At 56.4% G+C, this 24819-nt stretch overlaps 1 protein-coding gene across 2 annotated transcripts in view; it reads right to left on the reverse strand.

Annotated features, from left to right (window-relative positions):
* Positions 1–24819, reverse strand: part of BRD3 (bromodomain containing 3) — a 36027-nt gene that overhangs the window by 5297 nt on the left and 5911 nt on the right. For both annotated transcript variants that reach the window (XM_053558648.1, XM_053558646.1), the window contains exons 2-10: positions 18705–19030; positions 18009–18146; positions 17157–17304; positions 14529–14743; positions 12306–12677; positions 9276–9404; positions 6172–6363; positions 4737–4957; positions 107–399 (exon numbers count right to left, since the gene is read on the reverse strand). In XM_053558648.1, coding sequence (XP_053414623.1) covers positions 107–399; positions 4737–4957; positions 6172–6363; positions 9276–9404; positions 12306–12677; positions 14529–14743; positions 17157–17304; positions 18009–18146; positions 18705–18917 — 1921 coding nt within the window. In that variant the 5' untranslated portion in view covers positions 18918–19030. The remainder of the gene's footprint in view (positions 1–106; positions 400–4736; positions 4958–6171; positions 6364–9275; positions 9405–12305; positions 12678–14528; positions 14744–17156; positions 17305–18008; positions 18147–18704; positions 19031–24819) is intronic.

A 24819-nucleotide genomic window follows, 5' to 3' on the forward strand; every position in this document is an offset into this window, starting at 1 on the left:
CGGACAGACATTCCTAGAGGTGGGAAGAAGAGGCCCTGCGCTCATTCCTCGGGGGCTGGGAGTGAGCGGGGGGCTTCGAGCAATGCACTCCACCTAGGTGACTTACAGAATGGTTTCCTTTGCTTTTTCTGTAAACAAGACTTAACATATCTCTCTAGTTCCCGCAAGGTGGTGGGTTTCAGAGTCTCAAAGTCAATCTCGATCTCATCGGGGTTGGAGTCCCTGAGTGAGGGCTCCCGAGACTGGATGATGTGCACCACGCGGCCCAGCTTCTCCCCGGGCAGCCGGTTGATGTCCAGGCTGAGCTGCCGCTTCTCATCGTAGCTCATGGGCAGTCCCTCCTCCTCTTCCTCCGAGTCGTAGGAGGCAGACACCTGCTTGCCGCCTTTCTTCAGCTGTCTGAGGCAGAAGATGAGAGCGATGTGGCAGCAAGCCCCTGTCTGCCTGGCCTGGGACCCCACTGCGCTGCAGAGCGCCCTTCTTCCTGGGGCAAACCCAAAGTGGGGCCCCAAGGCAGAAAATTCCAACAGACTGTCTGAAGATTTTAAGTATATCTGCCAGGGACAACCCTGCCTCACAGGTCAGAAAAGCTGTTCCCAGCCTGGGTTGGCCAGGAAACAACTGCAGAGGTCACAGGTCAGTTCCTCTCAACACCCCATAGGCATCTCAAACCAGACAGGCCCAGCACTGATCCCCGTGTTCAAGGAATCCAAAAGAAAGCAGGAAGGAGGGCAGAGAGGACAGACAGGAAACAATGAAAATCCAATTCCATGGATAATTACATTAAATGTAAATGGTCTGAACACACCAACTAATACAAAGGGATGGTCAGGTTGAATGAAAAACAAATTCTAACTTACATGCTGTACACAGAAACCCCACTTTACAGGCAATGTTATAGGGAAGTTAAAATGGGGGAAATGGGGAAAAAATCCCATGCAAACACTAATCAAAAGAGAGCTGTGAGTGTTTATTAATTTTAGACAAAGTGGAGCTCATAACAAGGGAATATTATCAGGAGGAAAAGGGACATTGCATGACGATTAACAGGGTCAACTGAATCGGCCAAGAAGACATCAGAGTCCTGAGGGACTACAGAGACTCCACAGGGCTGGAGAGTCCAACAACACGCTCCTAGCAACTAACGGAGCGAGCACATCAACCGAGGAGGAGACTCCCCAGGGCTGGAGAGTCCAACAACGCGCTCCCAGCAACTAACCGAGCGAGCACATCAGCCGAGGGGGAGACTCCCCAGGGCTGGAGAGTCCAACAACGCGCTCCCAGCAACTAACAGAGCGAGCACATCAGCCGAGGGGGAGACTCCCCAGGGCTGGAGAGTCCAACAACGCGCTCCCAGCAACTAACCGAGCGAGCACATCAGCCGAGGGGGAGACTCCCCAGGGCTGGAGAGTCCAACAACGCGCTCCCAGCAACTAACCGAGCGAGCACATCAGCCGAGGGGGAGACTCCCCAGGGCTGGAGAGTCCAACAACGTGCTCCCAGCAACTAACCGAGCGAGCACATCAGCCGAGGCGGAGGAGGCCTGGACACCAGCCAAACAGGTGGTGCATTTGGGCTCTTTTTACCTTAACTGACATTTGCACAATATGCCACTGCAGGACATATGCACTAAGTTAGACCATGTCCTAGGCCATGCAAGAACCCTTCACAAATCTAAAAATACTATGTTCTCTGACCTTAGTGGAATTAAACTAGAAATCAATAATCAAATCATCTGGAAAAATCCCCGAGTTCTTAGAAATTAAACACTATAATTCTAAGTAACTCATTGGTCAAAGAGAAAGTCTGAAGAAAAATAAGAAAATATTTCGAACTAAATGAAAATAAAATCACAACATATTAAAATTTGTGGCTTGCAGCTAAAAGCACTGTTCAGATGGATATTTATAGCATTAAATTTTTATGTTAGAAAATGTCCTTTGGACAGGCTCGGTGGCTCATGCCTTTCATCCTAATACTCTGGGACTGCCTGAACTCAGGAGTTTGAGACCAGCCTGAGCAAAGAAAGACCTCACCTCTACTAAAATAAAAAAACTAGCTGGGTTCTATGGCAGGCGCCTATAGTACCGGCTACTCGGAAGGCTGAGATAAGAGAATTGCTTAAGCCCAAGTGTTTGTGGTTGCAGTGAGCCAGGACACCACAGCACTCTACCCAGGGTAACAGACAGAGACTCTGTCTCAAAAAAAAAAGAAAGAGGCTTGGCACTCCTGGCACAGCGGTTACGGCACCAGCCACATACACTGAGGCTGGCAGGTTTGAGCCCGGCCCAGGCCAGCTGAACAACGACAACTGCAACAAAAAATAGCCGGGTATTGTGGCGGGCACCTGTTGTCCTAGCTACTTAGGAGGCTGAGGTAAGAGAATCGCTTAAGCCCAAGAGTTTGAGGTTGCTGTGAGCTGTGACGCTGTAGCACTCTACCCAGGATGACACAGTGAGATTCTGTCTCAAAAAAAAAAAAAAAGAAAGAAAAAGAAAAAAAAAGAAAAGCAAAGGTCTAAAGTCTAAGACTCTACCTTAAGAAACTAAAAAAGAGGGCGGTGCTTGTGGCTCAGTCAGTAGGGCGCCAGCCCCATATACTGAGAGTGGCGGGTTCAAACCCGGCCCTGGCCAAGCTGCAATAAAAAATAGCCGGGCGTTGTGGCGGGCACCTGTAGTCCCAGCTACTCGGAAGGCTGAGGCAAAGAGAGTCACCTAAGCCCAAGAGCTGGAGGTTGCTGTGAGCTGTGAGCTATGATGCCACAGCACTCTACTGAGGCGGACAAAATGAGACTGTCTCTAAAAAAAAAAAAAAAAAGAAAGAAACTAAAATAGAGGCCGGATGTGGCAGCTGAGGCCTGTAAGCCTAGCACTCTGGGAGGCTGAGCTAGGAGGATCACTTGCGCTCAGGAGTTCGAGAGCAGCCTGAACAAGACTGAGACCTCCACCTCTACTAAAAACAGAAAAATTACTGGGCTTTGTGGCAGGCACCTGTATGTAGTCCAGCTACTCAGGAGGCTGAGGCAGGAAGATCGCTTCAGTCCAGGAGTTTGAGGTTGCTGTGAGCTAGGCTGATGTCATGGCTGTCTACCAAGGGGTGACAGAAAAAATGTCTCCCAAAAAGAAGGAAAAAAAGAAAGAAAAATCCATGAAATCAAATCAAATGATTCTTGAACAGACTGATAAAACTGATAAATCTCTATCCAGCTTCACCAAGAAAAAGGGCACAAACTACTGATATAAGGAATGAAAGAAAAGACGTCACCTTAGGTTCTACAGACAAACCAAGTCCATAAATTCCACACTTTGGGTGGAAATGGAGAAATCCCTTCAAAGGCATCAACCACCAAAACTCACTCAACAAGAAACTGACAACCTTAGCAGTCCTGTATCTATTAAATTAATTGAATTAGTGGTTAAAAACCTTACAACAATCAAAATTCCAGGCCCAAATGGTTTTGCTGGTGAATTTTACCAAACATGTAAGAGTTAATATCAATCCTGTAAATCTCCCCCAGAAGACAGCAGAGAGAAACACTTCCCAGCCTTTTTATTGGCCCTAATCAGTCTAGGATATTCCATCACGTCCAGTTCCTTACTGAGGTCGGCATTATACTGACACCAAAACCAAGACAGAGAACATCCCAGATGCAAACATCCAGAAACCTAAAATGCTCCAAAATCTGAGACTTTCTAAGTGTTAATGAGATGCTTAAAGGAAGCCACTCCTTGGAGCGCCCTGGATTTTAGATTTTCAAATTTGGGATGCTCAATAGTCAGGGCCATATAAATACTCCTCCAAAATCTGGAATACTTCTAGTCCCAAGAGTTTTGAACAAGGGTTACTCAACCTGTACAAGGAACACTGATTTGTGTATCCCTCTGCAAAGAGAAGAAGAAGGAAGGAGAGAAAAGGGAAGGAAGCATCCTCTGACTGCTCTGCCCCGCTGCGTCCCTGTCCCCATTAGTAGCCTGCCCAGCTGCCCGGCCCCCCAGGACTCCGCGCCCTCCCCCGCTCCCACTCGCAAGACCAAGCCTGCCCACCTTGCCTCCCACCACTGCACTTCTGCCTGCATGATGGCAATTTCCCCGAGGCGTGTCCTCTCTGCCATCCCCCATCACCACCGAGCTGCGCTGCACGCTGGCGGGGATCAAACCCTTCCTAACTCCCCCCATGCTGGTTCTCCAGCAGAGGTGCCAACCTTGTCCTAACTTTCAGAGGCACCAAGCTCTGCGGGACTGTGCTTGCCATGCCCTGTTCTTGGAACCCCTGCTGGACCCTGTGCTGCCAAGCTTGCACCTACGTAGCTGTCACCTCCTCCTGAGGAAGGGAGAGGACACCAGTCCCCAGCTCCTCTCCCACTGGCCATATTCTGCCTGTCCATGCCAGGCCTGTCCCAGGTCTGTGCCCGGCCACAGCAGGGGCTACATCAGAAGGCTGGATCTGCATCGAGGCTCCATTTCATTGCCCCGAACCTTGCCTCCTGGGTGAGCCCAGAATGAAGCACCTCCCAACAGAGATCCTTGGCTCAGATCAAGAGAACCTCTCAAAAGCTCCAAGGTCTACATACCAGGTGCCAAGTGCTTTGATGCCCAGAGCCAGGGTCCATCCTCGCAGACGCAGACAGCTGAGTGTCCCCTCCACTGCTCCCCACAGCTCCACCCGTCCCCCTGGGGCTAAGCCCCCACCCGGCACTCCTGCTGTGCTAGCACCTCTGCGGGCACGCGCTGGCCCACCTGCCGGCCGTGGTCGTGCTGCTGGCCTTCTTGGCGGGAGCCTTCTTCTGCTGGGCCTGCTTGGCGGGTAGGGCTGCCTTGGCCTTCTTCTCCTCCTCGGACTTGGCCTTGTGTTTCTCCTTCTCCTTTTCTTTGTCCTTCTTCTTTTTCTCTTTCTTCTTCTTTGGTTTGTTCACTGGGGCCTGAGACAGAGCGGCCAGCTGCTCATGCACGGCCTTCAGCTGGAAGAAAGAAGGCAGCTGAGTGGTCACAAGGCACAGCCCCGCACCCCAAGGGCCCTGGGATGGGGAACTCAGGCGCCCTCAGAACTGCCTCAGCTGTGTGGGTGAGCCCAGAGCCCCCCAGGCCCCTCTGCTCTGGGGAGCCAGACAGGCCTGGGACGACCCCTCCGAAGCCCCACCCGGCCCCCTGCTCCTGCACAACTGCCTGTGAGTAGAGAAGCTTCTCTGCCACGGCTGCCTCCCCTACCAGAGGGATGAGGAGCATGGCTCAGTACAGGGGAGGTGGCACAACTGGAGCTCAATAATGGCAGCCAACATTTCTATTATTATTATCATTATTATTATTTTCCAAAGGAGGAAGACTCTCCAAGGGCTCAAACACAGGGAGCTCAGCCCTGGCGATACCGGGGCAGCCATTTGCTATCACACAGCAGGTCTGTGGGAGCACAGTGAGCTGGGCCCAGCAGAAGACAATCCAATGGGCCCTGCCTGGCAGCATGCCAAGGGTGTGCCCGCATTTTGCTCCAGCTGCCTGGGCAGGACAGGAGTGGCCACATACAGGAGAGGAGAGGCTGTCCCCCAGCCTCCAGGTGGAAGAACTACCTTCCCTGCAGTGTCCCCACCATCTCAAAAGCAACGTCCAACCCAATGCTTGTGACTGCAGAGTCCTCGCATGCTCGTGGCCCCATGTGCCCCAGAGCCACTTCCCCAGCTTAGCCACTCTGCCCTGTCATCTCCCTATCTGAGGTCCCAGAAACTGTGGCCTTGGCTGGCTCTCAGATGCTCAGGGACAACAGTTTACATTTCTCTCACTTCATCCTCACATCAACTCAAAGAGGAGATCATGAGTCCCCAGTTGCAAATGCAGAAAGCCAACAGAGAAGAGGACAGCCTGGTCAGAGGTGGGGACGGACGGGCGGCTGCCGCAGCACCAACATCTGCACCAGGTGCCACTATGGGTGACAGCTCGGACAGCAGAGCCATGGACACTGCAAGTGCCTTCCAGACTTTTTCAGAGCAGCACAAGGCACAAGTGGCCTGAGCCCCAATCCCACCCCAGGCCCATGTCCACGCAGCCACCCATACATGCCTGTGGTCAGTCAGGCTCATGCTGCCCAGACCTGGGGCAGGCACTCTGGTTATGTGAGGAAGACCAGGGAAGGGGCAGATCTTGGGCTGCCCCACCAGATGTCCTAGCCCATGGCCAGCCCCACCTGCTCCTGCAGCTCCGCCAGCCTGGTGGCCCGCTCCTCCTCCGAGTCTGAGCTGCCTGACTCCGATGAGCTCTCCTCGCTGCTGCGGCTGCTCTCCGTGCCCTTGCTCACCGCGGGGGCCGCGGGGGCTGGCAGTGCAGGTGCCTCCACCGGTTCATCCGGCATCTTGGCAAACCTCATCTCAAACACATCCTACGGGAGAGCAGGAGCCACCCTGAGGACCTGGATGCCCAAGGGGCAGTCCAGAGTGTGGCCCCAGTGCTCCCGCAGGAAGGTCAGGCCCAATGAAGAAGCTGGGCCCCACCCACCTGGGCTACCTGGGGAGCTGCTCTGGATGGACCCTCTCTCCGTCTCCCCCTGTCAGGGCTCAGAGGCCCAGAGGCCCACTAGCCACAGACCCAAGTCCTGTGCTAGCACAAACCCCATGTGCCTCCTCTAGGGGATGAGAGCTCCACAGGCCGCCCCTGCTGTGCAGTGGTGCCCTCCTCTGAGTTGTTTTTTTTTTTTTTTGAGATAGTCTCACTGCATCACCCTTGGTAATGTGCCAGGGCATCACAGCTCACAGCAACCTCAAACTCTTGGGTTTAAGCGATCCTCTTGCCTCAGCATCCTGAGTAGCTGGGACTACAGGCGCCTGCCACAATGCCCGGCTATGTTTTTTTCTTTTTAAGAGACAAGGTCTTGCTCTGGCTCAGGCTGGTGTGGAACTCATGAACTTAGGCAATCCACTCACCTTGCCCTCACAGTGCTAGGATTACAGGTGTGAGCCACCGTGCCTGGACTCTCCTCTGAGTTCTGACAGGGTCTGGCCATAGGAGTCTGTAAGCCAGTTTCCAACCACCCCCACCTCCACCCTTTACCCTGTAATTTTACTGTAGCATCAAACCTCCAAAACTGGCTCTGAAGGCAAACACCTTGCCCTATCACAACCGATTTTGGAATGCTCCCTGTACCTGTATCTGAGCCATCTCCTCTGGGCAGCCCAGACAGGGAGGCAGGGCCACGAGGAGAGATGTGGATTTGCACAACTCACACCCCCAAATCCATGTTGATCTGCACACATACAACACGACCCCGCTTCCTAGCGTGGAGCCCAGCGTTCAGAAAAGCCCACTCTGGGTTCTGTCCCCAGGCTTGGTCTCCCCAGAGGCGTGTCCACCCCCAGAGCCTCATCTAAGCCGCTGCCACACAGCCTGCTCTCAGCCAACAGCCTGGAAGGCCATTTTGGTCGTTTTATTGTTGGGCTCAATTTACAAAATTGATAGCAGTAACTACTAACTAGTCTGCAGCAACGATGTGTCATCAGCCTGTGTGGCCCCACCACAGACCACACTTTCTACAGGAACAGGATCAGAGCTGTCAGCCTCTGTGCTCTGCGTGCCAAGCCCGACGCTGCCCATGGCCCTGGCTTCCTCACCCAGCTCAGCTGGAAACTAACCAGGAGCCAGAGAACTATGTCTTAAAGCCTTCTGGGGCCAGGTGCAATGGCTCATGCTTGCAATCAAAGCACTCTGGGAGGCCAAGGTGGGTGGATTGCTTGAGCTCAGGAATTTCAGACCAGCCTGAGCAAGAGTGAGACCCTGTCTCTACTAAAAATAGAAAAACTGGGCATCATGGCAGGTGTCTATAGTCTCAGCTATCTGAGAGGCTAAAGCAAGGATTGCTTTGAGCCCAAGAGTTGAGGTTCCTTTCGGCTATTATGCCACAGCACTCTACCCAGGGTGACAGAGTGAGACTCTTTCTCAAAAAAAAATAATATAGCCTTTTGGGTTCAAGACACAGCAAAGTCCCAAAGTCTCAGGGTAAAACAAGGGCTCCTAGTGGCTCATTTGGGTGCAATGGGACTTCTAGGGCCACTATGCCATGCTCCCCAGCAGGACCCAGCACAGAGCAGGGGTAGCCTTTGGCACGGCCACCCACAGGAAGGAAGCACCACCATCCCTTGTGTGGGTCCTAAGTCATCGAAGATAATGCCACAAACTGCTCAGGGTTCCAGAATGGCTCTGAGCAAGGGGCTGAGAACGTCTTACACAGCGTTCTGGTCCTTCAGAAAGATAGCAGCCCTGCAAGTGGATAAATGTCTGTAATTTCTACTTTTTCCTCCAAAGAAAGGTCTTTTGGGCTCGGCGCCTGTGGCTCAAAAGCAGCTAAGGCACCAGCCACATACACCTGAGCTGGTGGGTTCGAATCCAGCCTGGGCCCGCCAAACAACAACAGCTGCAACCAAAAAATAGCCGGGTGTTGTGGCAGGTGCCTGTAATGCCACCTACTTGGGAGGCGGAGGCAGGGGAATCGCTTAAGCCCAGGAGTTGGAGGTTGCTGTGAGCTGTGATGCCACAGCACTCTAGCCAGGGCAACAGCTTGAGGCTGTCTCAAAAAAAAAAAAAAAAGAGTCTTTTGAATCTCTAACATTTAAAATACTGGCACTGTTGTTTATAAAAACAGAATCTACCTCCATCCAGTCAGTTGTAAGAGGTAAGAACAGACACGGCACACTGTTCCGTGGGTATGCCTATGTCTGAGTGCCTGGACCTCAGGAGCAAGTGCACCCAGACACCCTCTGCAGGGAGATTAGTGCCAGAGGCCAGACCAAGATACTCCTGTCTTCCCTTAAAATGTCCCTCTGTCACCATATTTTCTATAACATATATGCCTTTGACTTTTGTCAGAAAAGCAAAAAGCTACAAAGGAACTGCCACTGAAGCTGACATCCACAATCCTTGTTGAGGAGCTTATGACTTCCTCCCCTGCCACAGACAGACATGCTAGGACTTTCAGTTCACACAGTCACAGGAAAGTGGACATCTGCCATTCCATGGGCAGTATGTGCCAGCCCCCTGCAGTCAGAGCCCAGGCAGAGGGCCAGCCACTCACGGCTACCCCCAATGCCAGCCTGAAGTCCCTGGAGGCAGAGGCTGCCTGTTCACCCCCATGTGCCAGGAACGCACTCACAGCCCAGCAGGCACTTGGTTACCACTCAGGAAAACTGTTGAGTGAAGGAGGCTCCCGGAGGCCCCTGGGCAGGACAAGACACTCACGTCTCTCCATCTCTCCCAAGTGTGGACCCAAGCCACTAACCCTCCCTGTGCCCAGCCTCAGGTTACCTGGAGTTTCCGGGCCATGGCCACCACCTCGTGGTCCGGGGGGTTGTATTTGTAACAGTTTGAGAACATTAGCCGAATGTCGGCAGCAAAGCCCTGTGCATCTGGATACTCGCGGCTGTCCATCTTCCTCTGCAACACACAGCGATAGGACAGTGAGCGGGGCCGCAAGGCCTGGGGCTTGCACTCTCAGCTAGACCCGCCAGGGTGAACCATGCACTGCCATCCAAGGAGCCTGCTCTCCAGACCTCGAGTCGGGGGATGACAGAGTGACTTGGTGGCTTGGAAGGGAAAGCCTGGGACTCCAGACACATATCCCCGGATGGAAGGAAAAGGTACTCCATGAGAAATGAAACCTTTAGTTTTTCCTCTGAGGAGTCTACCCTGCTTCTTACAGGAACACCTAACTATCCCAAGATCCCCAGATGGAATTCAGGAATAGCACACCGTGCCCAGTGGCAGCTCCTGACTCCTGCAGGAGCAGAGAAGACAGAGGCTGTGAGGCCACCATAGGATCCCTGTGGTCAAACCCACTGCAGATTCTTTTGGGGCTTGGTAAGCAGGGTACTGAAGCCCAGGTAGGTAGTTCCACGTAGGGCGCGGGGCACACAAAGAACAGCTCAATCAGTGAGTGGGCTGGCACAACTCGTGACAATGACAAAGGGAGGACACACTGCCTACCAGGGATGAGCCCCCATCTCAGGACAGCTTCCAGTAGAGAACGGGCAATAGACATGGGGTTCAAGTCCTTACCCCAAGCCCTCCCTAAAGCTCACGACTTTGCTGGGCTCAGTGCAAACAAGACAGAACAGTCAGGGTCCACCTGCCAGCATCCCGCCTCAGCAGCGGCAACCCCAGCCTGGGACGCCCCGGGGAGCTGGCAGAGAGAGCCAGGGGGCATCTGAATGCTTTCTGGTATTGGAAGAGTCTTTTATTTATTTATTTATTTATTTTTGAGACAGAGTCTCACTCTGTCACCCTTGATAGAGTGCCGTGGCATCACAGCTCACAGCAACCTCAAACTCTTAGGCTTAAGTGATTCTCCTGCCTCTGCCTCCCAAGTAGCTGGGACTACAGGTGCCCGCCACAACGCCCAGCTTTTTTTTGTTGTTGTTGTTGCACTTGTCCTTGTTGTTTTAGCTGGCCTGGGCCGGGTTAGAAGCCGCCACCTCCGTGTATGTGGCTGGTGCTGTAACCACTGTGCTACAGGCACCGAGCCATGTGTTGGGAGAGTCTTATCTCTTTTTTTTTCAGGTGTGGTAGGACAAATTCCCCCAAAACTTCACCCTTTAAGACTGTCTACAGGGGGCGGCGCCTGTGGCTCAGTCGGTAAGGTGCCGGCCTCATATACCGAGGGTGGCGGGTTCAAACCCAGCCCCGCTGAACTGCAACCAAAAAATAGCCGGGTGTTGTGGCGGGCGCCTGTAGTCCAAGCTACTCGGGAGGCTGAGGCAAGAGAATCGCTTAAGCCCAGGAGTTAAGAGGTTGCTGTGAGCTGTGTGAGGCCACGGCACTCTACCCGAGGGCAGTACAGTGAGACTCTGTCTCTACAAAAAAAAAAAAAAGAAAAAAAAAAAAAGAAAGAAAAACAGACTGTCTACAGGGCGGCGCCTGTGGCTCAACGGAGTAGGGCGCCGGCCCCCTATGCTGGAGGTGGCGGGTTCAAACCCAGCCCCAGCCAAAAAAAAAAGACTGTCCACAACAAGGGTGTTTTTCCTGCTCTGTGCTACTTTCCCAACACTGGGACTGCCTTCTGCTCCTCCCTAAGGCCTGTGCTGTGTTAGCAGGCCCTGGGGTGCACCAGGCTCTTCCCCAGGCCACAACGGGTGATGGGGATGGGAAGCTCTGAACAAAGCAAATCCTGGCTTCACAGTGAACTAGTTCCTAAATCTTCCTTATTAGAGTCTTAAGGGCAAATCTGGCCTTTTGACTCTTGGCCCACAACTCCTGTTTCTGTAACGTGGTGGCAGTGTACAAACCCTTTGGTTGGCATAGCTCCAGCCTCAGCTTCCCTGCTCCAGGGGGGCACAGTGGGAGTCTAGCCTCTCACTTCTCCTGAATGAGCCCCAGGCTCTGTGGCCATGAACAGCTGGGTCTGTCCTGCCCCTGACATTCTTGAAATCTACAATCAACTGGGGGAAGAGAAGGTATTAACCAAGAGATCATGCCCCAGGTTGTTAATTCTGGAAAATGAGGCAGGTGGTTGAGACCTGCCTTTACAGAACCAGAACCCGAAGATGAAAACGAACAGGTACCCTCTGCTATGAGCCCACCGTCCTGCGGCCACACAGCAGCTCCTGGAGGAGGCGGGGGCCATGCCTGCTCCCACTGCCAGAGCACCTTGGAACTGGCGCAGAGGGAGGGTAGGGGCTGGGAGCTCAGAAACCTCCCATCTGCTGCAGGGAAACCAGAAGGAGCTCCCCAAACTTTGGGCCACTGCCTCTTAGGAGGCCTCTGCGATGTGGTCTCAGCCAGCCTAGGCCACATGCTGCTTGAACCAGAAGTGCTCTGACCTAGAGTGCAATGCCCGAGAGCCCAGGCATGGGGCTGGAAAACCAAGACTCGGGGCCTCAGCTCTGCTACCTCGTTTAGGATCGATGGCAGCCATAAGGTAGAGGCCAGGTCTGTCCCTATGGCCACCCAACGGTCCCATCTGCTGTGAGGTACCCACACTGGGGCCAGAGGGAAGCAACGCACAGCCTTACAACTTGTGCTGACCACAGGAGTAAGAGACGGAAAGGAAATGAGCAAAACTGCCAATCTGGCTTCAACAGGAAAGAGTGGCGATGAAGTTGCAGGTCGCTGACCAGCAAGCAGGGCACATATTACTCCCTGAACCCTGCCGGACCATAGCTGAGGCCGCATAGGCCAGCCCCAGGCATGTGTGTGCCCAGCGGGCAGGCCATATCCCCACTTGGCTGGCACAGACTCAGGATGTCGGCATAGCCGGCTCCTCCAACACTGGGGCTGCATGGACAGGGTGAGGAGGGCCCAGCTGGCTTGCTGCCCACGGCCCACCACCCAGCCACGTACTTTGACGGTGCTGAGGTCCATGGGGTGTTTGATGATGTCGTGGTAGTCATGTAACTCCAGGGCCTCAGCGTCCACCGGCTTGTAGAACGGCCAGGCGTAAGCGGCGTGCTTCTTGGAGAGCATCTCTCGGAGGATGCTGTCGCAGTAGCGCAGGTGCTCCGACAGCTTGCCCTTCTTGCCCGCGTGCTGGGGCACCTCACTGTCCTCCAGGTCCTTTTTGGGTGGCTTGATGGGACGGCCCCCACTCTCCCGCCGGGCCACCACCTTGGCCTGCTTGGGGTCTGACAGCGGCGGAGGTGACTCGCTCCGGCTCGCGGTGATGGCGGATGTTGTGGGAGTGGTGGTGTCTGCTTTCCGCTTGACGCCCTTTTTCTGTAACAGTGAGACAACAAGTGAGCACAGAAATCAGGACTCGGCTGTGAGGACGTGTCCAGCTGCAGCTGCACTTCCACGTGACTCCCTGCCGGGCCCCAGACCCAGCGACCCCATGCAGGCCCTGTCATCCTCCCAGCTGCCCCCACGGCAGAGGACACAAGGCTCACAGGCCATGGCACTGGCCCAAGGTCACACAGCTGGCAGTGGTGAGACTGGGACTCCAACTCAGACTCAACTCTGAAACTCACCCATGCCTGAGCATGGGTGGCACCGCTCTCCTAGGGCCCCAAGGGCTTAGTGGCCCCAGATGGGCACGTGTGTCTTGTCCAGAGCCACGAGGTGCTGCATGCAGGTCACTCAACACCTAATAAGCACCGTGGGCCAGGACTTGGGACATGGGGGCTTCAGAGACCTGGGCGTAATTTTCTGCTTCTAAAGACCAGTGGGAAAGTCTCAGGTGAGGGCCTCAGAGTTGGGGGCTCCAAGGACAAACACAAGTTGCACAGGACAGGGGAGGCAGGAAAGCATTCCGGGGGTGGAAGACAGAGGCCAGCCTGCCAGGAGACACAAAGCAGCCACAGCAGGTTTGGGACCAAGGGACTCCAGGGCACCATGAGTGACTGGGTGAGTCTGGACTCCATCCTGAAGGGCTGGGGGGGGGCCACAGAGGGCTATTTCAAGCAGGGGGCAGTGAGATGATCCCCAGAGCCTTCCGTGGGTGTGTCCTGGGCCCCAGGCAGATAACACAGGCATCTGCCAGATGAGGGAGCTGTTTAATGCCAGGCATCCCAAGGGTGTGCAGGTCTCTCCAGGAAGCCCCAAGGCCCACGGGCATCACTACAGCCTTCCAGAACAGGGCCTGATGTGTATCCTGGGACCAGCTCAGAAGATAAGCTGCTCCTTATCTTAGCTTGGAAGACAGAGGCCAGAGGAACCACGTACTCCCAGACCACAAGAGTCTGCTGTCCGGAGCTGTTCATGGCCATGGCCCTGCAGAGCCGCTGTCCTCAAGACTGGCAAGGGCAGGAGCTGCTACCCACAAAGACTTAACGGGCACCCACGGGATGCCAAGCACCAAGCGCGTGCCGCAGAGGACGGGGGCGGGCTCATCTGGCTGTGGCAAATGAGACATGCTCCAAAAACAGCCCCACGCTGTGGGAGGCGCTTGGCCAGGCGCCGCCCAGAAGTGCAGGCAGTGAAGGCCATGGGGAGGAGAGCAAGGGAGGTGGCGTTTTTTACCTTGGGCGAGCCATTAAACCCCTCTGAGCGCCCGCTTCCTCATCTGTAAGATGGGGGAAATACTGCCTGCCCCCGAGGGCCGCTGTGAGGATCAAATCGAAGAAGATAACACACGTGAGCGTGTGGCACAGGCCCTGCTCCAAGCTGAGACTCGACAGGCCCCGCTAGCCCCAGACCTTGTAGGGAGCGCCCACTAGGGGCTGGGCCCAGGCCAGGCCAGCGCCCACTGTGAGAAGCCCCCAGCCAAGAGGGAGCCACTGGCTCCCGACACACCAGTGCGGTGCAGCTGGGTCTGCCCGGAATGAGCAGGGAGAATGGGATCCCTCCTGCCCTTGCTGCTCCCCCACCTTCCCCACCTTGACCACTGGGCTGCACAGGCCAGAGAAGCTGGGGTCCAAGTTCAGCCCGGCCCTCGCCAGCTGTGTGACCTTCAGCTCCCTGAGCCAGGAACAAAGGCCTGACCTCCCAGGGCACAGAGAGAACCACTCCACACGGCCGGCACTCCACCAAGCTTGCTGCCTGCCCACACCTACCCTGAACTCAGAACCCCTGGCCAGCTCAGACCCCAGCCAACCTTGTCTGTTAGCCCCTCCGGCTAAGGGCGCTCACCTTGACGACAGGTGGTGTGGGAGGGACCACAGGGACGACGGGTGTCGAGGGCGGAGGTGGGGCGGCCGCTGGGGGAACGGGCACCGATGTGACATTTGCAGTGATGGTTGGAACAGGGGTGGCAGCAATGACGGGCGTCTGGGAGACGGTAGGGGGCACATTCTGAAAGGGGGTCGCCGGGGAAACAGAGGACACGGCTGCCACTTGCTGCGTACCTTTGAGACAAGGAAGGGGGGGGTTCAGCCTGGTGGGCTCTACTAGCACAGTACCCTTCAGCCAGACCCTGGCCCTGCACCTTGAGGGTGGGGCACCAGCCCAGTGCATCCTGGGCAAGTGCTCAGTGCATGAATGAGTAGGGACCCTCGGGGCACAGGCCCAAAGAGGTCAGGAGCCAGCCCTGGGGTCCGAGAAAACTGGGACTGAACTCAGACCCCATTAAACTTGCTGAGTAACTGAGGACAGACCCTCCCTAACTACCCACCTGCTCCCAACCGCAGCACTAGACGTTCCGTGGCACTGAACAGGCCTCTTCTTTGAGTTCCCAGGCCTGGTCAGACCCAGCGCTCAGAGTACTGGTCACTACCACTGCACTCCCCACGGGAAGACAGGGTCCGACAGGACTCGGGGTCGGGCAGGCTCAGAGTACTGGTCACTACCACCACACTCCCCACAGGGAGACAGTGTCCTACTGAACCCGGGTCAGGGCAGGCTCAGAGTACTGGTCACTACCACTGCACTCCCCACGGGGAGACAGGGTCCGACAGGACCCGGGGTCGGGCAGGCTCAGAGTACTGGTCACTACCACCGCACTCCCCACAGGGAGACAGTGTCCTACTGAACCCGGGTCAGGGCAGGCTCAGAGTACTGGGCACTAGCACTGCACTCCCCACAGGGAGACAGTGTCCTACTGGACCAGGGTCGGGGCAGGCTCAGAGTACTGGTCACTACCACCGCACTCCCCACAGGGAGACAGGGTCCTACTGGACCAGGGTCGGGGCAGGCTCAGAGTACTGGTCACTACCACCGCACTCCCCACGGGGAGACAGGGTCCGACTTGACCCGGGGTCAGGCAGGCTCAGAGTACTGGTCACTCCCACCGCACTCCCCACAGGGAGACAGTGTCCTACTGGACCCGGGTCAGGGCAGGCTCAGAGTACTGGTCACTAGCACCGCACTCCCCACAGGGAGACAGTGTCCTACTGGACCCGGATCGGGGCAGGCTCAGAGTACTGGTCACTAGCACTGCACTCCCCACGGGAGACAGGGTCCTACTGGACCTGGGGTCGGGGCAGGCTCAGAGTACTGGTCACTACCACCGCATTCCCCACAGGGAGACAGTGTCCTACTGGACCTGGGGTCGGGGCAGGCTCAGAGTACTGGTCACTACCACCGCACTCCCCACAGGGAGACAGTGTCCTACAGGACCCGGGGTCGGGGCAGGCTCAGAGTACTGGTCACTACCACTGCATTCCCCACAGGGAGACAGTGTCCTACTGTACCCGGGGTCGGGGCAGGCTCAGAGTACTGGTCACTACCATCACATTCCCCACGGGGAGACAGTGTCCTACTGGACCTGGGGTCGGGGAAGGCTCAGAGTACTGGTCACTACCATCACACTCCCCACAGGGAGACAGTGTCCTACTGGACCCGGGGTTGGGGCAGGCTCAGAGTACTGGTCACTACCACTGCACTCCCCATGGGAGACAGTGTCCTACAGGACCCGGGGTCGGGGCAAGCTCAGAGTACTGGTCACTACCACTGCACTCCCCACAGGGAGACAGTGTCCTACTGGACCCGGGGTCAGGGCAGGCTCAGAGTACTGGTCACTACCACTGCACTCCCCATGGGAGACAGTGTCCTACAGGACCCGGGGTCGGGGCAAGCTCAGAGTACTGGTCACTACCACTGCACTCCCCACAGGGAGACAGTGTCCTACTGGACCCGGGTCAGGGCAGGCTCAGAGTACTGGTCACTACCACCGCACTCCCCACGGGAGACAGGGTCCTACTGGACCCGGGGTCGGGGCAGGCTCAGAGTACTGGTCACTACCATCACATTCCCCACGGGGAGACAGTGTCCTACTGGACCCGGGGTCGGGGCAGGCTCAGAGTACTGGTCACTACCATCACATTCCCCATGGGGAGACAGTGTCCTACTGGACCCGGGGTCGGGGCAGGCTCAGAGTACTGGTCACTACCATCACATTCCCCACGGGGAGACAGTGTCCTACTGGACCCGGGGTCGGGGCAGGCTCAGAGTACTGGTCACTACCACTGCACTCCCCACAGGGAGACAGGGTCCTACTGGACCCGGGGCTGGGGCAGGTCCCCAAGGAGGCAGAGAGCTAGAAGACAAAGGCCACAGGCTACACAGAGAGGCAGCCACACATCTGGGGCTTGGTGGGGAGGACTGGGAGTTGGAGAACAAGGACACAAGAGTTTCCCCCAGACATTAACTTCCTCTCCAGAGGGAGTCTTCCTTAATCCAGGGTACCTGCTGGACACCATAGCCAAGGCTGGCACCTGCCTGGTCATCATGCCTGGCTCGTCTAGCAGGGAGCTGGGCTTGGACATTCAAGGGATAGAGTCCCCTCCCCCAACCTGCCCCCCCACCCCCCACCCCCTTTACCTGCACTTGGGGTTCCCGCAGCCGGTTTCCGGCCTTTGCCCTTGGGAGCTGGGGGTAATAATTCAACTTCCTCCTGGGGCATCTGGGCCACTTTCTGCAGAAAAATTTTCTCTAAGGCTTGGGCCATTAGCACTATGTCATCTGTGGGCTGAAGACAGAGAAAGCCCGGTCACTTATCAGGATGCAAGCTAAACGCTTGCACAACATAGCACGGGTTGTAAGCTTGAGAAAACACTTATTTAAAGCTTTTTTAAAAGAGATGTGGTAGACCAGGAGGGAGCCATGTGTCAATTTCCACGTGGAAAATCTTGGAATACAGAAAAGCATGAAAAACAAAACTCAGCCTTCATCCCACCAAATGCAGAAAAAGAGCCTCAACAACTCAGCATTCCTGTTCATCTTTACTTTATTCATAACACTATTATAGAAACAAAAAAACCCCACAAGTCAAGCAACTCCCCAAATCCCTTCTTCTCCCTGAACACTGTTCCACAGATGGTGGCCTCCCCATGACAGCATCTGCGTCATTCTGGGCAGATGCCGAAAAATCACAGTTTACTGGCCAATCTCCTACCCAGGTGCACACGGGGGCCTGCACTGAGTCCTTTAGAGTGTCTAACACTAAGGGCAAGGATGTCTCAGAGCGTCTGGGTGCATCCTCTCCTCCAAAAATCCTCCCAGTCTCCATTCCCCACCACAGCAAGATCCGGGTGCCATGTGGGAATCATGGACCAGGACCAGAGAACGCCAGGCCTGAGGGTGCTCAACACGCTCTGGGCCACCTGAGAGCTGCTGTCCAGGGCCCGGGACCGCCTGCCTGGGACCCAGATCCTTATTGTGCGTGCGTCTTACCTTGTTATAAATATAACAATTTGTAAACATGGTGTTGAAGTCCTGCATGCATTCACTTGCACTCCAATAATAATTATTTTCTAATCTCTTCTTAATTGTCCCCATATCCATTGGGTTTTTTATTATCTTATGATAATCCTAGGAGAGAGATGTTCAAAAGCATTACACAGTAATTTTTATAACTCCCAGGACACAGCACAGTCTTCGACAGTGAGGTGATACGGGGCTGGCCTGGGCCATTTCTGGCCACCTGCAGGAAAGCGGGCTGCTGTCTGGGGTGAGCCCTGGGCCATCTGCAAACTCTGCCCAACCTCTCTCCTGACCCCAAGCCTGCGTGGAGGGGAGAACCCTGGAGCCAGTCTACATGCTGGAGATGGGGCCAAGCTCCTTGAAGGGAGTCTAAACCTGAAGGTGACCAGCCACCAAACCAGGTTCACAATCAGGACACCAGGTGCTGCAAAACTCAGGAAAAGCAGGCCTTAAAGCATACTCGGCACACAGACCACAGCAGGACAAAATATGGACTGGGGGGGGCCCCTGCTCCTGCAGCCCCATCGCTATCTGCCCAGCACCCACCCTGGAGGCACACAGGATCTCCCACTTCCACCCTCCCATGCCCAGTTGGCCCCGTCCACAGCACCTGCCCACCCAGGGGCAGCAGGCTGTGAAAGCACAGCTGGAGCAGGGTCTACTTACCGGCAGGTTCAGCTTGATTGCATCCACGGGCTGGTAGAAGGGCCAGGCGAACTGGTGTTTCCAGAGCGTCTTCACCACCACATTCTGCATGTACTGCAGCTGGTTGGTCTTGCGGCCAGGCTTGCTAGGGTTGGAGACCTCTGGTGGGGGCGGGTTCACAGGGCCTGGGGCCGCTGGGATCCCCGTAGGGGCAACAGTGGCGGCAGTGGACATCCTCTGGCAGCTCGCTCACTTCCCGTCACAGCAGGGGCTCAGAGAAGCCCTCGTGTCTTCCATGTGCCCCGAGGAGACGTGGCATCCCATTTCCGGGCCCAACCAGGCAACACCTGCAGGGTTGGAGGACAAAGGCTGTCGCTGCTGAGACTAGGCCACCCCTCTAGCCTCAGTGGGTTCCTCAGGGGCCATGTATGGCTGCCCTCCCACCACCTAGGCAGGTAGCTGTCCAAAAAGCTACTTGAGCCAACAATGACCTTGCTCAGGGAGACTCTGCAGCCACTGCCCTCTTCAACTGGGGAGAAGAGGCAGGGAGGGGATGTTACTCAGGCACGGGCCACCTGCTCCAAGGTGGAGGTGAGTGTGCCAGAGGACTCGGCCACCTGACCACCAACCACCACTTGTAGGGGCCAACTCGCTTCCACTGGACTGTCCACTATTCCTGGCTGTGGCAACTGTGTAAAGAACGATCCTCACACAGACAGCTACGAGACAGACTCGGTGGTCAGGGCGGCAGGGCCAACAGCAACCCAGACATTCGCAGACCCTCAAGCGGTGCGGGAGCTGGAGGCCACAGGGCAAGGTTCCACCGTAACCAGGAGAATGAGCTCGGGTTTGTGATGGCAGCAGGGCTGTGACCCGGTCCAGCCTCGGCCAATCAGGAGGGTGACAATGTGGCTCCGACCCTGCCGACTTCTACTTCACTCTGCCCCAGCCCAGCAATCAGAAGGGCTGGCCACCGTAGCCCCTAGTGTGCCTGGGACAGCCCCGGGGGTGGCATGCTCACAGGAGGACTACACAGTAAGGAAACGCACAGAGGCCGCCCCCTCCGCCCCCAAACCTCTAGCTCTCCTCCAGGGAGGGCGCCAGGGCAGCACATGTACACCATGTGGCCCCATCTCCGCCTGGAAAGGACGATCCTTCAGTGGACTGTGCTGCCATTCAAGTCGCCCCACGTGCTTGCGGCACATGCAGGGCAGGGCTGGGGCCTCCTACCAGCACAGGCAGCAGCCACCCCAGAGCCAGCCACCTGTGAGCCTTGCAGGGCAAATGTCTAGACCTGGACATGTGTGTGAACTGCCACGGTGGGCACAGCCACACCACAGAGACTGTGGACCCCACGAGGCAGGTGCTGCCCTAAGAGCTGGCTCTGAGCATTCCTGATGCCTGCTCCTGGCAGGCTCCCTGTCTCACATTCACTGGAGAGCATTCCCACACCCTAGGCACAGCCACCACCACCATTCTGGGGAGCCACTGCTGCCCCAGCCCCAGCAGGGGCCCAGTTGGACTAGCTCCGGCCTCTTCACCACCAGACAGAAGTCTGGCCGTGCTCAGCGCAGACCCAGGTCACCGGAGCAACTCTCTTCCCGACGCCAGAGCCGGGCAGCTTCTGCCCCTCACTACCACCCCTGCAGGTCTCCCAGCTCTGCCCTCCCCTGGATGGGCCAGCCCCAGCGCAGCAGAGGGGACCTGTCAGAAACAAGCTGGACCAAGCCAGGCATCCACCTGAAACGCTCCAGGGTCTCCGTCTGCCTAACAGCCCTTGCTGAGGCCTGTAGGAACCCCTGGACCACCTTTCTCTCAGGGCCCAGCACACAGGGTCCAGTGCAGATGCCAGGCCAGGCCCCAGGTCGCTGCTATGTACCAGCCACGCAGCTCTCTGAGGCAAAAGGAGTCAAACACAGAGCGCCAGGCCAACACCAGACCCCCCAATGCTACACCCACTCTGACAGTAGTGGCTGGCTCCAAGTGGATGCCAGGCCCCAGGCGCCTAGGGCACTCGTGGCACGAGGAGGCTGCAGGCACAATGCTGGGACCCAAGGCCCCCTAAGCCACCCTCAGCCATGAATGTCGGCCCTGTACACCCTATGCCCAGCGAGGGCAGCCTGGCCCTGCAATGATGGGGAGTGGCCTGGATTCACCAGCCCACTGACCACCTGATGCCCGGCCTGCAGCCCTCTTGGCATTGCTGGGGGAAGCCCAGATGATGGGCTCACCAAATGCCAGCAGACACTGCAGGCCACAGTGGCCTGAGAGTGACCCCACCCCAGAACTACTGTCCAGCAGTGCCCCACTGGGCCAGGAAGGCCTATGGGATTCAGAGGAGCATGAACCCCCAGAAACACACGGGCAAGTGGCTGCCCCACAGCACAGGGCTGTGCATAGCAGCCCAGCCTCCTGTCTCCTGGGAATGAAATACCACCCTCAGCACACTGCTGAAATGTACTCAGACCCCTCAAAAATCCATGGGGCATGGTAAGCTGCCTGCGGGGCTCCCAAGAAGCTTTTTTCCTAAAGTGAGGCCGCCAGGCAGCCTGGTGCCAGCATGGTGGGAGGTGGAAAGGGGAGACAGAAAGCAAAGGGTTGGGGGCCCCCTTGATCCCCTTCACCTCCTGGGAAAGCACCCACTGGCAGAGAGACCAGTAAGTGACAGTTGGGTGAGAGGTCAGGGGACCCCTCCCCAGCAGGAGGGGGGCTGAGGGGCTCAGGGCACTGATCCCAGCCGTACCCCTGCCAGCCTATGCCCCTAGCCTTAGGCCCCAGACTCAGCACATCTGCGCTGTACCGTCCTCTCTAGCCCAGAAGCTGGTCCTGCCCACAGACGTCTTCTCTTGAAGTGTAGGGGGACAGGTGTGTCCCACTCTGCCTCTCAGAGCCATCTGGACAGCACAGTTGAATGACCAGAGGACATCTGTGCAGGGGGAACCCTACCTGGATGCTGGCAAGGACCAGGGAGACCCACAAACTGCCTTAAAAAACCTCCATGGGTGGCAGAAACGAGGCGGTGGGAGACAGCTTCCCGACCTGAGGCTGATGGCAGCTGGGGGGAGGGGGGGCGGCAACTGAGGCTTCCAGAAGGAAATTAAAACCAGCTGACCTGCTCACAGGGTTCAGCCACTCACTGAAAACCAGTTGCTGACAAAAGGCACAGATTAATGCGAAGCTTCCAAATAGGGTGAGGGAAGGGGCGGATTACCCCCCAAAACAGCCCCTCAACCCAGCTTCCTGCAGGTGGGACAACTTCACACCACACTCACTCACCCCCTCTGCTGGCCACATCAAGGCCAGACAGGAGCAGACACTAGAGAAAACGGGAACAGATGGGTGGTGGCCAGGGTCCCACAGTCCTCAGCACACCCACGAGGTCAGAATGGCCATGCCCACCCTACAGACGACAAAGATGACACCAGGTAGGGTCCCTCTTTTGCTGCCTGAGCAGCTCCTGCTCAGGGTTACAAGCACTGAAAAGAGGGGCAGCCTGATGCTCAAATTATAAGCAGTCACAGGATGACAGGACCCTGGGCTTCCCGCTCCCCCCCCAAAAAACCCCCAAGTCCGATGGTGATACTGAGCATGCAGGGCACAGCATACCAGACAGGGCATCAGGCCAAAAGAGAAAGGCCAGGAGCAACCGGGGGTCCTGCCATGCCAGGGCTCAGACCAGACCCCCCCTTCCCAGTCAGCCTCACTGTAAAAACAGGAGGTAGTTGGGGTTGACGAGGCCCCAGGTCCCACAAGCCACAATGTCGCACTGGCAAGGACATTTCAGGGTGGGGTAGGGAAGGTGCTGCTCATCCCCAAGTCACCCGAGGGCTGCAGCAAAGACACATGGGCCTCAAGTTGCCCTGGGGGCACCGTGTGGACAAGTCACATCTGAGAGTGAATCTGGTACACACAGGCAGTCAGTCCATGTCTGCTCAGGACAAACATGGCCTTCCACAACTCCAGCTTCTTTTTTTTTTTTTTTTTTTGTAGAGACAGAGTCTCACTGTACCGCCCTCGGGTAGAGTGCCGTGGCGTCACACGGCTCACAGCAACCTCTAACTCCTGGGCTTCCGCGATTCTCTTGCCTCAGCCTCCCTAGTAGCTGGGACTACAGGCGCCCGCCACAACGCCCGGCTATTTTTTTTTGTTGTTGCAGTTTGACCGGGGCTGGGTTTGAACCCGCCACCCTCGGCATGTGGGGCCGGCGCCCTACTCGCTGAGCCACAGGCGCCGCCCCACAACTCCAGCTTCTAGAAGAGAAGACAGACCATTGGGGCTCGGCGCCTGTGGCTCAAGCGGCTAAGGCGCCAGCCACACACAGCTGAGCTGGTGGGTTTGAATCCAGCCCGGGCCTGCCAAACAATGACAGCTGCAACCAAAAAATAGCTGGGTGTTGTGGCAGGCGCCTGTAATCCCAGCTACTTGGGAGAGGTGGAGGTTGCTGTGAGCTGTGATACCACAGCACTCTAAGCCAGGGCAACAGCTTGAGGTTCTGTCTAAAAACAAAACAAAACAAAAAAACCACTGGACACACAGGGACCAGCCCCTCACTCTCCTATCCTTCCCCCAGGCCAGAGTGGGACCCCTCCACACAGCTGTCCTTGGGGCCATGTGCCTTACGACTGAACTTTTTTTGGTTCAGAAAGCTAAACCCATGAGCGCAGCATTCCCAGGGGCAGGAGGCCCCGGAGATGACGTCCCAAACCAAACAAGTCTGCAGGAAACACAAAGGTTCACGCCAAGGACAGCCTTTTATCAGCCGTGAAGGGCCAAGGATTTGCTCCAAAAAAATTTAGAACAAAACCTTCATTCCCAGAGCTTTTGGGTGTGGGCCCTGTAAGAAAGGCGGCCACCAAGGGGGCTGGCGTCAGGCCCACCGAGCCTCAGAAGCCCCTTGCACAGCCCTTCCAGTTGCTGGAAGGGAGGCTGGCCAGCGCAGGCTCCACGATGGCCCAGGAAGGGGGCTGGAGCCCCAGCTGGGGCTGGGGGTGGTGCCCGGGTCTCAGGCCAGCTCACTCACAGGCAAGCCAGAATGAGCGAAGGGTGCTGCTCAACACCAAGCAGTTTCAGAGCCTGTGTTAACACTTTGGGTGACCTGCAATAATTTTGAAGTCCATTTAGAGTTTTATACTGAAAGTTCTATGATGAGATACGTCTGGAGTCTGCTTCTTGATAACGGGTGTGTGTGGGGGGGGGCAGCAATGAGGGGACCCTGGGGGAAGCAGAGGAGCACCAGTCACGCCCTACTCCTATCTACAGGGTGAGGGCCCCACCCCTCTGAGGGCCTTAGCACTACTCAGCAGCAGGGAAAGGGCCAGAGGATGACTGGAGCAGCAGCAGGGGGTGCCCCCCAGTCTGGGCTCTTGGGGATAAAAACCTGCTCCTTAGGCTCTACCTTATCCAGAGCACCAGGTGGGAAAGTGCAGTCACAACCAACTTCTCTCTCAATACCCCCACCTGCTGCTGAAGGGCTCAGCCCCGACAGCCCTGGCAGGAAGCAGCATGAGAACCCTGGGGACAGGCCAGGAAGCTGGATGTGCCACTGCCACTTGGCAAGCTCGGAGACCACCCCTGGGGCCCACCCTCCACCTCAGCTACCCACAAAACCAGGCAGGGCAGGGTGCAAGTTGATGTAAAGAGGACCTTTAACACGAGGATCCAAAACTGCCCAGAGCAGAAACTCTCAGACCACAGAAGTCCTTGAAAACCAAGCAGAAACCCAGAGTTTAGGCAGCGCCCATAGTTCAGTGGGTAGGGCACCAGACACATACGCCGAGGCTGGAGGGTTCGAACCCCGCCTGGGCCTGCTAAAACAACAACTGCAACAACAACAAAAAAAACAGCCGGGCTTTGTGGCAGGCGCCTGTAGTCGCTACTTGGGAGGCTGAGGCAAGAGAATCACTTAAGTCTGAGAGTGTGAGGTTGCTGTGAGCTGTGACGCCATGGCACTCTACCTAGTGTGACATAGTGAGACTCTGTCTCTTAAAAAAAAAAAAAAAAAAGGAAACCCAGAGTTCAGAGGGTTCTGACAAGGTCCTCAAGAAGGACCTGCAACACCTCAGGGGGGACATCTGACTCGGCAGCCACAGGCTAGGGGTGACAGGTGGGCCCTGCCTGGGAGGGTGGAACGTGGAGG

The sequence above is a fragment of the Nycticebus coucang genome, chromosome 2 (assembly GCF_027406575.1).
Source record: "Nycticebus coucang isolate mNycCou1 chromosome 2, mNycCou1.pri, whole genome shotgun sequence".
In the NCBI taxonomy this organism is placed as follows: Eukaryota; Metazoa; Chordata; class Mammalia; order Primates; family Lorisidae; genus Nycticebus; species Nycticebus coucang.